General features: G+C 44.4%; 2 protein-coding genes across 2 annotated transcripts in view; one reads left to right on the forward strand and one right to left on the reverse strand.

The window, feature by feature from the left end:
- dnah7 (dynein, axonemal, heavy chain 7) overlaps nt 1-15,002 on the reverse strand; it is a gene marked incomplete at its 3' end in the record, with an annotated part of 81,339 nt that overhangs the window by 40,846 nt on the left and 25,491 nt on the right. Inside the window, exons 26-33 of the mRNA XM_080430098.1 lie at nt 14,183-14,281; nt 12,534-12,782; nt 7,657-7,806; nt 6,500-6,682; nt 5,701-5,877; nt 5,285-5,416; nt 4,080-4,301; nt 3,309-3,506 (exon numbers count right to left, since the gene is read on the reverse strand). Coding sequence (XP_080286224.1) covers nt 3,309-3,506; nt 4,080-4,301; nt 5,285-5,416; nt 5,701-5,877; nt 6,500-6,682; nt 7,657-7,806; nt 12,534-12,782; nt 14,183-14,281 — 1,410 coding nt within the window. The remainder of the gene's footprint in view (nt 1-3,308; nt 3,507-4,079; nt 4,302-5,284; nt 5,417-5,700; nt 5,878-6,499; nt 6,683-7,656; nt 7,807-12,533; nt 12,783-14,182; nt 14,282-15,002) is intronic.
- On the forward strand, nt 8,876-12,090 carry LOC308086375 (bromodomain-containing protein 1-like; the record flags this gene model as incomplete). Its single annotated transcript, XM_080429896.1, has 2 exons — nt 8,876-11,588; nt 12,044-12,090. The coding sequence occupies 2 exons, from the start codon at nt 8,876-8,878 to the stop codon at nt 12,088-12,090; spliced, it is 2,760 nt and encodes a 919-aa protein (XP_080286022.1).

Genomic DNA, 15,002 nt, shown 5'->3' on the forward strand with positions numbered 1-15,002 from the left:
TTTGATCTTGTTCAGCATCTGCTGCACGGTTCTGTACAACTTTTTCACTGTTTGTGTCATTGAGAACCTCACCCTGTACAGTAGTCTGAACATGTGTGTGTACCTTATTAAGTCTTAAGTGATGCACTCTAACAAGGATACCACCATGTCTTACAAATACAACAGCTCCATCCTGACCGATAACTACACCTGGCCCCTTCCACTCTGCACTGTCAGCTCGTTTGTAATAGACTTTGTCTCCTGTCTCATATTTTTCATCTGTGGGTCTGAGCTGCTTACGTAGGGCCCTTCTTATCCTCTCTGAACATTCAGCTTCAGTGAAAGCCTTCCTAGATGCATGCAACGCTGATATGTGTTGCCCTACCCATGCACTCACTGTAGTACCTTCTAGGGCAGGTAGCTTATCAATTAATACAGAGGGAAGGTTAGGATTTTGACCAAATACAAGTTGATGTGGGCTATAACCATGGACGCTGTGCATACAGTTCTTGGCCATAAGGGCCCAGTCTAGGGCAGTATGCCAGTCACATCCATTTTCCCGTCTCACCTTCAAGAGAATGTCAGTGAGAGTCTGATTGTGTCTTTCCAACAGCCCGTTGCTCCAGGGACTGTATCCTGCTGTTGTCCTCGTCTCGATGTTTAAGTTCTCCGCCATATCTCTGAACTCTGCATTATCGAACTCGCCCCCATTATCGCTATACAAAATACGGGGGGGGGGGTCATGAACACTAATCCACGTGTGGATGAGGGAGTTGACAATTTCAGAGGCCTTTTTGGTTTTCACAATACTTCCTGCACTGAAGCGTGTGAATTGGTCGATCACATGTAGATACCACACTCCTGGCTCCAACTCGTGCAGGTCCACTGCTACGGTTTAATTGTATTCCGAAGCTAGAGGCAGACCAACAGCTGGCTTTGGCTTTGTTCTGCTGTATCTCTGACATATGTCACAGTCATGTACTATCTGTTGCAAAATAGTGGGGCAGTCCTTGTCTTTATTTCCAGAGCTTTGGATTAACCTCTGCAGCCTGTCTGCTGATGCGTGGCCAAACTGTTTGTGAAGCTTGAGAAGGACCTTGCACTTTTCACCTGGGGACATGTTTTCTGTCACGGTCAGGGCTTCATCTTCAGCTGTCGCTGCAAGTATCACGTCATCTTTCATTTTCCTCCTTGCGTTGTCTTCATCTCTTATGTCTACACAGTAGTGTCCTGAGCTAGTGAACTCAAGAGGTATCTGTTGCTTAAACATCACTGCTCTGTCATTTTCCATGTCTAAAACAGTTCCTGCCCTCTTCAGTGATGATTTACTTAGCAGAAGTGGGATATCAACTTCGACCACTTCTGTCTGTAACATTTTGTTTGACCTATCTTGGCAGGTAGTTTCACTTTCCTGGTAGAATATACTAAATTCCCATCTCCAAAACGAAATGGTCTGCAACTGGAATGTTCTGTCTTCATCAGCTTGTTTGCCTGCTCTTGACTGAGACCATTAACAAAGCCATTTCTCCCCACACACTGTACGAGTGCATGCTGTGTCTATGATGGCTGATCCCAGGGATTCAGTCATGAAAATCTCAGAGTCAGACATGCGGTCATTTGTCAACAACGTGATATTGACTTCATCTACATTTTCGTCTTCGGTGAATCTTACTTGTTCGTTCCTCTTGTGGGGGCAGTCCTTGGCCCAATGGAATGTGCTTTGACACACCGCACATCTTGATCGCTTACCGAACGTATCCAATGGATTAGTAACCGGCAGCAGTGACTTCTGTTGAGCACTTTGAAACGTTGTGTTCCGTCTTCCTTTTCCTTGTCGTTGTTCTGTGAAGAAAGCTGCGTCCTGGTTTAGTTGTATTCCATTTGACGAGCCTGGTGTTTTCCCTCCAAAAATCCGCTTGAGTGCCGACTTCATTGATGAAAACTTTAGGTCTGGACATGCCGTCAGTGCAAGCTGTCTGTTTTTCTCGTCGAGACAGGCTGTATCTAACAGCTTGAAGGCTAATACGGCATCAGGAAGCGTCATGTTAAACTTTTTCATCCGGTTGTATCGCTGTTCAAAGTCAATTATGTAGTCCGCCATTGAAACTGAACTGTCCTTTGTTAAACGATCAAACTGGGAATACGCTTCGTAGGCCCGATCCCTTTCCTCTTGCTGAAACACGCCGTCCAGTTTCGCCAATAAAGTCTCCATACCATTATCACGGTCCAAGTCTTCTGCAGATATTTCCATAGCGATTTCCCTGGCTCTCCCTTCGAGCCCCAACACCACAGCAAGCGCCTGCTTCTTTTTATCGAGTTCAGTAACTCGCGTCCATATGTTGACTTCATTTTTCCAACACTCGTATGGTCTGGCTTCGTCAAACTTTGGCGGTACTCTATAGTTTGCAGCCATCCTCAAACCATCCTCTGCTACCAATGTTGATCTCGAACTTAATAAACACGACGTTTATTCCTTATAGCTCAGTTTATTCAATTGTACAGTCAGTGGGACAAAACAACAACACGTTCCCTCCATGTTTGTCAAGTGAACCGCAGCGCTCACTGCGCATGCGTATATACCTGTGTGCAGGGGCGTAGCACCAAATTCTGGGCCCTGGGGACAAAGATTCACTGTGGGACCCCCTATGATTTTTTTTCTTTAAAAAAAGACCAAAAAAATACTTTTTTTTTTTTTTTGGGGGGCCCTATTAACTCAGTCCCACTTACACCCCCCCTGTGACGCCCCTGCCTGTGTGGGTCATACCATAAAGTGTATAGTAGAGGGGCAACCTAAGTTAACACACAAGAGCAACATGGGTAAAATGATTTATTCTCAGATGATGTGATGATATAAGGCATATATAACTATCAACAGATCCCTAAATTAGTTTAAATATTTTAATTAGGCAATAGCTCTGGAAAGCTGGAAGAAGCTACCACTCTAATCAAATGTGAAGCCAATAGGAGAAGCTAGATGTGGCTAAAAATATTTTCACCAAAAATGTCTCTGTCTGTCTGTCTTTCTTTTTGAAAGTTGTTACAGCATTCACTCACAATCCTGGAAAGATTGTCACAGAAATGTGCACATACTAATAAACTCATTTACTTCATAATTACCAACAGACAAAAAAAAGAGGTGTTGCCAAAAATACTTCTAAAATGGATGTTTCACAGTTGGACTTCAGGGTCTGAGGGGCATTGAACCTTCATTATTTGCGTATTATGCCTAGAAGATCAGAGAAGGCTTAACCAGACTAGACTCTCACTTCACCGTAAAAACGATAGTGGCGTTGAGGGCATTCAGTACACATGGCGGACGGACCACTTACTATGATGTAGACACTCTTGCCAGTACCGGTTGGACCAATGAAGATAGTGGGCTTCTGGTGGGTGATGAGCAGCTCCATGAGGGCTGTGTAGCGCACCGTGTTCTCCGTAGGCACAATGATCTCATTGAACTGAATTTCCCTTGGGATAGGGGGCGCTGCCTTCAACTCGTCAGTCCAGAGCTCCCACCTGCCTGGGCCCTAATGAACATGGAGGAGGACGAAGAACAGTGGTGGAAAAGGTTCTCACATTTTCTACTTAGGTAAAAGTATCAATACTGCAAGTCCGGAATTCAAAATTTACTTGAGTAAAAGTACAAAAGTAATGGTATCAAAATGTACTTAAAGTACCAGAAGTAAAAGTATTCATTATGCACAAGTTTTCAAATGTATAAACATCTTTTGAAAATTGCAGATCTACAAGCTCAGAGCGTGTCGCATCGCGACGCGTTCTGAGCTTGTAGATTGGCTATTTTCAAATGGCCGAAATGTATATAGGGCTGAAGTGGTTAATGTATGTGTTGTGATAATAATCAAAATCTACAAAGTAACTAGTAACTCAAGTTTTCAAATAATTGTAGTGGAGTAAAAGTACAATATTTGGATCAGAGATGTAGTGGAGTAGAAGTAAAACTTTTGGAAATTGGAAATACTCAAGTAAAGTACAAATACCTCAAAATTAGTACTTAAGTAAATGTACTTAGTTACTTTACACCACTGACGAAGAAGAAGAGGAAGAAGAGGAAGAGGAAGAAGAAGAAGAAGTGTGCCCACCTCCTTGATGAAGCGATACTGGTACACTGTTCCATCAGTGGGCAGGGGCACAGTCAGCTGTTTGTGCGGAGGCTCTACGGTGGCCAGGATGCCGTGACGGGCCCTCGTCTCTTCGCTCAGTGGGCCGTCCAGAACCTCTCGGGCCACTCTGTCGAACTTGACCCGGCCGGCCTCGTCGCAGCTGGCGCCCACCGACCACACGAGGCAGAACACAAATATGCCCTGAGCGAAAGGAAGAGCTCATCCTTTACATAGATATAGAAACCTAGATACCTCATTGGCCTCTTTGTTGGAGCGACCTGTATGATCGCGGCCACCATTTTAGAGGAGGCACGCAGCACGCTGCCACCTAACTCTATGGCTGCCACTCAAAGTGACTATCTGGCCAATCACAGCGCGTCTAACTGACTAGTTGCTGCACGGCTGCCTCTTAAAGGGTTAAGGGCTGGGTTACGAAAATACCCGCCCCCACCTGCCTCTGATTGGCCTATCGAACGCCCCATTCTGTGACACACGCGGAAGCTTGCCTCCTCTAAAATGGCGCCCGAGAGACAGATGCCTCAGAGCCGAAGGAGGCGTCTACCTTTATATGTCTATGATCCTTTAGTATTCCTAGGCTGCTTAAATAGGAAGAAACACATTTCAGTGATCTTTGGAAAGAAGACTGGTTGTGGCTGTTGTTGTCTTGTGTTGCAAACACAAAGTAACAAATAGCTTTTATATTGTAACGAAAAGCATGCATTTTGTCTGTTTTAGTGAAACAAAACAAGACAGGGTCTAATAACGGCGTGGCGTCCATGTGGATCTCAGACTTCATACATGTTGTGACCTCACCTCTCACAACAAACACATTTACGTGTCTCACCTCCCACCACAAGCATGCTTTCATCTCGGATGTAGACCCACAGGCTGCATTAAGTTAATGTGAGGGCCGCATGTGGTCCCCTGGCCACCAGTTGCGTGTTATGTCTCTATGTGATAAATCCATTCCTTTTACATCTTTTTTGTTTGTTTTTGTTTTTCATCTCTGACTGGCTGATAATATTACTAGTATTGGTATCCACACAGTGAAAGCAATCCACAGAGTGGTCAATGATCTCTTCCAAGAGCCCCCCCTTTATTTCTGAGGAAATATTGAAATCATTTAATATGCATAAGAACAATGCTGTAGCCAGGAGCAAGCATGCAGCAGACCCTCCTCTCACCTCCAACCAGGAGCAAACATCCGTCTCATCCATACTGTTCATTTTGGCCTCATCACAGAACTCATCCATCATGCAGTCCATCAGGTTCATCAGGGAGTTGACCAGGTTTGTGTCCGAGGTCGGGGACAACTCCTGAAAGCAATCACAAAAGGGGTCAGCCATCTTTAAATCGCAATGGTCTCTAAATAAAACCTAAACCATCATAAACTGTCAATGTTAAGGCAACACACAAGTGGCTGAGAGAACTGAACCTAACCCGAAATTATAATCCATGATTTAAAAATGATATGAATTGATAAATGAATACATAACGTGATGGAATGTTCACTGAATACTGAACATCGTTAGTTCATAATGCACATGGACATGTTTAAACAGTTCATTTGTTGACAGAGGTTCAAATCTCTATCCTGTACCTTGGTGTTTTTCCTGATGAGCTGTAGACAGGCAGGCAGAATGCGGTCAAAAAGGCCAGTGATGAGTTCTTTGTGCATGGCGCTTATGGCGGCGGGCAGCGTGTTGAGCCAGGACAGCATCAGAGGACGCCAGCCCAGCATGTGAGGCTCCATGTAGACCATGCCGCAGCGAGACACCTATACACACACACACACACACACACACACAGGGACGTGCAGAGAATGTTAGAGAGGCAGGGATTGAAATTCCCTAAAAGGGCACTTTTAGAAAGAAATAGAAAAAATAGCGGATCTACAAGCTCACAACGCGTCGCGCTGTGACGCGTTGAGAGCTTGTAGATCTGCAATTTTTGCTACGCCGTATGTCAGTATAGCTACTGAAGTTGCGGCGTACGACATGGATTTCTACCCAGAGGACAATTCTTTCAACGCAAAATGCTGCATTCAAGTTCAGGAGAGTTCGGAAAAAGGCAATTCTCCTTGATGCTGCCTTCGGGTATGGCATGGAAAGGGGGGCGTTTGCATTTCTTTCACCATAGTAAATGCTGCATTCATGGTGTGGAGAGGCCAGTTTTTTACAGACGGGTAAAAGGGCAGGGGCTGAAGCCCCCTTTGATGTCTATGTGTGCATGAAACACAGACATTCTGTATTGTAATTTTTATTGGAAGGTTCGAGAATAGCTGTTTAAAAATATTAATTATGTTGGATATTAATGACTCACAATGTATGAATTGTTTGGTTTGAAAAAGAGACATTTGAATTGGCATACTTTGTGTCTCGAGTGGCGAGACTTCTTACCGTAGCAGGTGAGGCCACCTCCAGGTCCATGGGTTCAAAGATGAGGCTCATTTGCGGGGACATCTGGATGATCTCGCCGCTCGTCAGACAAAGTTTCTTGTTGTCATCAAGCACCGTGTTCATGTTTTCGATCCACACTGCGTCCACCGGGCCATCAAAGATCAGCCATTTCCTGTCTGAGCTCTAAGGAGATACAGTAGGGATCTTTACTCGCAAAGCCTAATTTATACTTACTATAAAATATTTTCAAGCTAACAAGCTTGAACGACATCGTTCAAGCTTGAAGTAGTAGGCGTGATATTTTACTTTAGTCTGACATTTTTTGTGCATGCCCTTTAAGAGTTCAATAACAACTAACTGGATCGTGTGTGTGTGGTCACATTCGAGTTGAAACAATCAATTTCCTATCACTCTGTGCTTGCAGTTCTGACCTCTATCTGATCATGCTACCAACGTAGCCATCACATTAACATGTATTCAGTTTAGGAGACAGGTCATACTGCATCTCTTCAAAACACTGAGAAGAATTTGGTAAATTCAGAGGAAGTGACAGGTTGAACAATGGGTCGTAGGAAAGGGTATGCTGACAAACACCACCATCAGGAAGTTTCCCTTGGTGCCGCAATCCCCCACCACGTACTGTGGCTGAATGGGTGCATAATGTACTGTATGTATGTACAGTACAGTATGTGTTAAGCAGTGCACTACTGAGAAAGAGCATGTGTGCTCTGTCAACTACAGTATATACTGTATGTGCTCAGTAGACTATGTGATGACTATGTTCTGAGAGCTTATGCAATTGCACTTCCGTTCAAATCAAATAAACCTCACAACATTGACAAAATGAAGCTCACATTTTTCATGCTTTAGCTTGCACATTACTAGAATAGTTGGAAAAACTTTCCCTGTGGAGACAATAAAGTATCATGGTGGTGCACATGCACTCCCAACTGCATGTATTTTAATGTTTTGAAGGACCCCAAAATTATTATTAAAAACACATATATTATTATGAAAACAAAGCTTCGGAGCTTCACAGAAAATTGTAAAAGTGTGAAATATGGCATTTGGCTCAGTCCTAGTGGACTGATTATTATTTTTTGTCTAATGAAACCCATTTGCACCATGACCCCGCCAAAGATCACCAACCACACTACCTGCGAGACAGCGAAGGCTCTGTAGCTGACTGCAAGGATGCCGTCAGACCACTCAAGAGAGACAGGGTCAAACTGGCCGTACAGCTGGCCCATGGTGACAGACTTGGGGTTGATGACTGTAATCTGGACCTGGTTCTCATGCATCAGACCCTAGTTGGACACATGGCATACATTTTAATTTACATACAAGCACATACGCAAGATCTCGGTAAGGTAGTTACATCAGTGTCATCTTTTTAAGCTATGATATGGGACTTATTTTAGTTGGAGGTGGTCTCCCTATCATTCTTACATTGAGCAATCTAGACCCTGGTGTAGGCCACCTACTGGGTGACAATGTCGAGTTATATGAAGCATAACAGCATTGTTGCTAGGTGAAAAGATGCTAGGTCGGGACCAATCTCAACCCATTCTAAATACATTTATTATTTAGTCTATTCATTAACAAACGCAACGGGACGCGCAACAACCGCGTGTTTGGAACTACTTTCGCCTGCGCACTTCACCGGGTATGGAGTATGGACTAGTTATTATAATTATCAAATTATTAATATATTCTATTACAATAGATATTATTATGAATAACTAGGCTGATGCCTGTTGGTAACGATGCAAGGGAAAGCATGCCCCTCTGGTTGTGCAATACAATACCCAATGTACCTGTTGTACCCGTTGTCAGAGTACTTTGTGCAGTAAGCATTACCATAGCACTTGGAGGCCAAATATGGATGGCTCTGTATCTGTCTGTCTGTGTCCCTTTAATGCCCATATATGGAGATCCCTGATGTCATCAATATGACATCATATTACTGACATCAGTCGGACGTTCAGACAGAAATTCCATCCTTTCTTCAGGGATCTCCATATAAGGAGATCCGTTGCTGCACGGCGGTTCTGGACAACCGCTGAGGCACATCACTCTGTCAGGTCCTATGCGATACGCACAGCGAGTTTGAAGTCCATCGGACGGATGGTTATCGAGATATGCAGTGGACACACAGCAGTGGACACACACACGTACGCGCGCATGCACGCGCGCACACACAGAGATTTATAGAAGGGTTATAATGATGTCACTCGAGCAACGGTGTGACTTTTGGATGATCGCTTTGAATGTGGACTTGCTGCTTCTGCTCTACAGGCCACATCACCATTGCTTGCAGGCACTCCTATTGGAAGCTGATTTAAATAACATAAAGGTCGACATCACCACGTGGCAATGTCAAAGCGGGCCTCCTCGCCCATCAAGCCTTTGCCCAAACGGGAGAGACTGACTTATACCCAGGCTCAGCGTATGGTGGAGTTGGAGGTTGATGGCTGCGTGCAACAGCTTAGCATTTACGACAAGCTGGACGTCATCAACGACAATGACCCGACGGCCCAGGAGATCATGGAGTTCAACAGCAAGAAGGAGAACAATGAGAAGCCACAGCAGGTCCTGGTTCGCTCTGTGCGCCTCCAAAACAACCAGGAGAAGAAGAACACGGCACTGACGGCCACACACTGCGGCACCGGCCACCATCAAGGAAGTGGGAGCACACTGTTGGAACCCAAGTTCCGTATAGTAGAGTACAATCTGCCAGCAGTGCCTCAGAGGCACACAGCGTACTACAAGTACACAGAGAAGACGGCGGAGGAGCTAAACGAGGAGGTTGAGTATGACATGGACGAGGAGGACTACGCCTGGCTGGAGCTGATCAATGAGAAGAGGAAGAGTGAAAGCATCAGCCAGGTATCCTACAACCTCTTCGAATTCCTCATGGACCGATTCGAGAAGGAGTCCTACTTTGCCATACAGGGCCAAAGAGACCCGCAGTCACTGGTGGACGAGGACGCCGTTTGCTCCATCTGCATGGATGGAGATGGGGCCGACAGCGACCTCATCCTCTTCTGTGATTCATGCAACATTGCTGTGCACCAGCGGTGTTACGGTGTTCCCTACATCCCAGAGGGTCAGTGGCTGTGCCGCCGTTGCCTCCAGTACCCGTCCCGACCTGCCAAGTGTGTTTTCTGCCCTAACCGGGGAGGCGCCCTGAAGAAGACGGACGATGACCGTTGGGGACATGTGGCGTGCGCCCTGTGGGTGCCGGAGGTGGGATTCTCTGACACGGTCTTCGTCGAGCCCATCAGCGGCATCAACAATATCCCGCCTGCCCGCTGGAAGCTCACCTGTTACCTCTGTGAGGAGAAAGGGGCAGGGGCCTGCATCCAGTGCTACAAAGTCAAATGTTACACTGCCTTCCACGTCAGCTGCGCTCAAAAGGCCGGCCTCTACATGAAGATAGAGCCAGTGAAAGAAGTGACAGAATCGGGCGTCACAACATTCACAGTAAAAAAGACTGCTTACTGCTGCGCCCATACACCTGATGGCTGTGACAAGAGACCCCTCAACATCTATGAGAAGGCTCACTCCAAACACACTGCTCAACATAAACGAGGGGAGAAAAGAGGCAGTGATGGGTTAAAAGGACGGCAGAAAATGAGGTGTAAACAGGAAGAACCGGAGCCAGAGCTGGAGGTGCCTTTCAGCTCTGGACCCAGCATAACAGCCTCAAGTTTGGATGCAATTCTCAACCAGGTGGCTGTCCAGAGGAAGAGGTCTTTAGTGGAGCGTGTCCTGAGCTATTGGGTTCTTAAGAGGCAGTCAAGAAACAACGTGCCACTAATCAGAAGGCTCCAGGCCACCAAACCCCAGCCTCAGAAAACAAAGCACCTGCAGGAATGCAGGGTGGAGAGTAATCCAGCATTGAAGGAGCAACTGAAGGAATGGCATTGTCTCCGTCACAACCTGGAGCGTGCTCGCCTGCTGCTAGATCTCATCAGGAAGAGGGAGAAGCTAAACATAGAAGAGATGAAGCTCCAGCAATCAATATTAGAGGTCCAGCTCACTCCATCCAACATTCTGCTCAGGGTGGTTCTAAATGAACTGCAAGAGAAGGACACCGACAGAAGCTTTTCTCAGCCTGTCAGCATCAAAGAGTTTCCTGACTATTTGGAACACATCAAGAAGCCCATGGCCTTTTCCACCATGAGGAAGTGCATTGATGAGCATGGCTACAAGACCCTGGAGGAGTTTGAAGCTGACTTCAATCTCATCATCTTCAACTGCATGAAGTACAACGCCAAGGACACGTTCTTCTACAAGGCTGCCGTGCAAATGCAGGACCACGGTGGGGCCATCCTCAGGAAGGACCACGGTGGGGCCATCCTCAGGAAGGCCCGGCGGGAAGCTGAGTGCATTGGCTTTGACTTCCCCAGTGGGTTACACCTCCACGAGCCCCCCAAGCTGGAAGCACGGCGACCTTTCTCCTGGGAGGATGAGGACAAGCTTCTGAACTCGCTGCTATCTGACAATGACCTCGATGTCGTGGCGACCTCCATTCTTGCGAAAACCTCTGACACCCACGATAGACAGACCAATATCTTCTTCCGCAAGTCCAAGAGTGTCAGCCAACAGCATCCACTTCAGATGGTTGAAACATTGCCATGCTCCCCAAATTTGGGTGCCAAGACTTTCCTCTCGGTTGTGGCTCCCAGACTTGAGACCCTCCTTCTTCCACGGAAGAGAACCCGAAACACCAATGGAGATGCTGAGGAGGAGGAATCCCCCATCAAACGCCTTGACAGAGGAATAGCTAACAAGTTTGTTGTTAAGGCCAGCAAACCTGCTCCCAGCCGGCCACTAGAATCGCAACGACTCTGCGCTTCCGAGTCCAGTGGGACTCCTGGTGGGGGTGTGCAGTGTGGCACGAGCACTGTTGTCATGCCTAAAAGTGTGGCATGCCGTAACACTGTGGATGATAAAAGCACTCTCGTGCTGAGAACGGAGAGTTCACGAAAAGCATCCAAGATCGTATCAGATCATAGATCCCAAAACAAAGAGGACGGAGTGTTGACACAACGGAGTCCGCCTGCCTCTGCCAGCTCCAGATGTTCTCACAGTCGAAGATACAGTCCAAATCCAATGAGAAACTCTTCCTTGTCCACATCTTTGACAACAAGCATAGCTGACAATTACTTCCTAGATCCAAGATGGTTTCTTTTGGCATCCATAAGACTATAGAAAAAGTAATTTTAGATAAAGAATCATGTAGCTTGCAACCTGTCTTTAAAGTTTTGGCCTTTGCCAATGCAAATTAACCTGAGGAACTAAGATAGTGAGATTTGTAGGTTCTATATTGATAGGGAAGTAATTTTGGGTAAGTTTATGATGTGGTTCCTGCTCGGCCCTGTTCAAAAATCACAAGTGCACTTACTGTATGGAACCTCCTGTACTCATTTCACCAATTGGTTTGCACTCATTGTTTGTTTAAATCTAAATTCCTTGTAATAAAACTTACATTTTGCATCATACCACCTTGCTTTTGTTGCGTCCCCTTACCCATAGACCCAGAAGGTCATGAGATCCTCTTTGGACGGGACAGTGCATATTAATGAACACCACACATAAAATGTAGTAGTCCCCATACAGAAAACAAGCAACAGGGCAAACTAGGGCCCTGTAACTAAAATATAGTGGAATGCAAGTCCTGCCAGTAAAGATCCTCACACAAAGGTGTAATAAGAACAGAGTGGGGTACTGTGCTATTAAATCAATAAATTACTAAATAACTTAGACCTACTGTAATATGTTTAGCATTAGCCACAGGACTACCCCATATCTATCTGATCCAACAATTGTTGCTGTCAGGTAGAAACCTTTTATCTCCATGTTTCAACTTAGGGCATTAATTAGGGCATTCATTTATTAAAAAACACAAAAAGTTAGAATATGGAGATATGGTTTCTGCCCGACAGCAACGACATAAAACCTTCTCATACAAGGTTTCCACCCTCCTATAGCCCACCAGGTAGCGTAAAGTAGCTGCGTAGCTGACCTTCTCACAAATGTCTCGCAGCGCCCCGGCTAGCACCCGGTAAGCACAGGTCTTCCCTCCAAAAGGTTCGCCCACCAGCATGAAGCCGTGCCGGACGATCATCATCTCGTAGATCTGCAGGATCTTCTCCGCAAACAAGTCTGTGACCTGCAGGTTCAGTCGCTTGCTGTTGTCTCTGATGGCCTCCAGAAGGATCTTGTAGTCTGGCTTGGGCAGCTTGACCCCTGGGAAGAGGTCTGAGGTGATACCCTGGATATTGGTTGAGAAGATGGGAGGAGATTCTAAACATGTGCTCGCAAGTGTGTGCATGTGGAGGCGCTACACTCAGATAATGCAGCTAGGCCTGTCACAATTATTACATAATCGCCTAAGCGCAATTATTTTGCATAATCGTCAGAATCGTTTCCATGTTGAGAAAGGTTCACAATTTTTTTTAACATTTTCAAATTTTTAGTATAACATATTAAATATGGCTTATTTTGGCCATAATACTATTATGGCCAAAATATAATATATATATATTTATTTAGATTATTGGCGTCGGCCACTGTCAGTCATTTCTTTGTGTATTTATGTTTTTTGTCATATCTGCTTGTGCGTAACTTTTATTTACAAGGCCTAAAACCACACAATTAACACATTGACTGACAGAATTATTTCACATTTTTTGCAGTTTATTGCCAGAGATTTTTCATTGAAAAAAAAAAGTACTCAGGAGCCGAGATACAGAATTTTTAAGTTTTAAGTTAACAAGGAAGTGGATAGGAGTCTAGATCTTTGAAAAATCATATCTCCTTGGTCTTTGGGTAAAAAAAAAAAAAAAAAAAAAAAAAGTAAAAAAAAGAAAGAAAAAAAAACTAAAAACGAGTTAACTCGTTCTTGGCAATCAAGTGATGGATTCTAAAGACTAGTAAAAACGAGTTAACTCGATCTAGGCAATCAATGTGTTAAACCGTTAATCACAATTATTTGTCAAATATAAATATTTTTTTAATTAAGTAAAATTTCATAATCGTGACAGCCCTAAACGCAGCACACACATGCATAGGCAAAAACATGCAAACCGATCTGATTCAAAGGGACTTACGGTAAATTGCCCTTGCGTATCACAGTTCCACATGTACTGACTTGAATAAACAGGGACTGACATCAGTTCATCTATCAGGGGTTCTCAAACTCTTTCATACCAAGACCCTATATTTTTGACTTTCTTTTTCTTTTTCGTTTCTTGATTAGAAAAAAACGTTTTTTGGTTGCCAATGTGCGAGCCCACGGCACTTCCCCGTGACCCCACTTTGGACCCATAGTTTGAGAACCACTAACTGCTCCAATGTGAATGAGAGAGGAAAATCCCATCTTGTATTGAGATAACTTTATTTAATCATAATAATAATAATAATAATATAAACACATTTGACATTTGATTTGGAGCAAATATCTACTAAAAAAAAAAATATATATAAAAAAGTTTAAAATCACACAAAGGCATAGAGCCAGTGCAGACAAGCAAATGCCTGGAAGGAAGGATTTTAGTCCTTTTTAAAAACTGTGGTGCTCTCAGAAGGCCCGGTCGCCCATATTCATATATTAATTAATTAATTCAATCAATCAATCAATCAACCAACTTGCTCCCCACCCATCCATCACACCTCAAAGAGTGGCAGATCATGCGCCAGAAACTTGGGGCGATTGACATCGATGATGGACCTAAGCAACAGAATGTCTTCATTCTCTTCTGGGTAACTCAGCTGAAATGACAGAGGAACAAGAAAGCGTCAAAGAGAGTGAGAAACTGTACTGTATGTGTGTGTGGGGGGGGGGATATCCTTTTAAAAGGAGGAATCTGACGGAGCAGGTGACAACAGTGGAGTTATGGAGTTAAATAGAGATATAGGTAGCTTGTGGCAGCATCAACGGTGTATAAGCTACAATGGAGAATAATGCATTATAAAGATAGTTTTTGTGCTATATGGCAGTAAACAGCAAGGTAACCAGCAGCGTTAGGGTTAATTGGGGTGTGAAATCTTGCGGCTCTTCCTCGCTGATGAATTCACAATTTTCTGTGTTAATACAGATTTGTTCAAATAATGCAAAACAAGGACGCTTGTCTCAAGCAGTGTATGTATGACATTGCACCCGGGTGGCTTTATGTTCTAGCAGGGAGGGGAACTGAGACATTATTACTAGAGGTCTTCACAGGTCTAAAAAGTTGGTTCCGTTCAGAAATGGAACCCGGCCTTGTTACCCAAACCCATAGGCATAAAATAATAATAAATAATAATAAATAATAATAAATAATAATAAATAATAATAAATAATAATAAATAATAATAAATAATAATAAATAATAATAAATAATAAAACAACTTTTAAACAGAGACCCAGTCGAAACAGACCAGAGGACAGTCAGGACCTCTGTCCTAACGAACCCTAACGGGGCCCGATCCGACTGGACCTGACACAGAGAGA

Source organism: Gymnoscopelus braueri, assembly GCF_963280865.1.
Source record: "Gymnoscopelus braueri genome assembly, chromosome: 6".
Lineage (NCBI taxonomy): Eukaryota > Metazoa > Chordata > Actinopteri > Myctophiformes > Myctophidae > Gymnoscopelus > Gymnoscopelus braueri.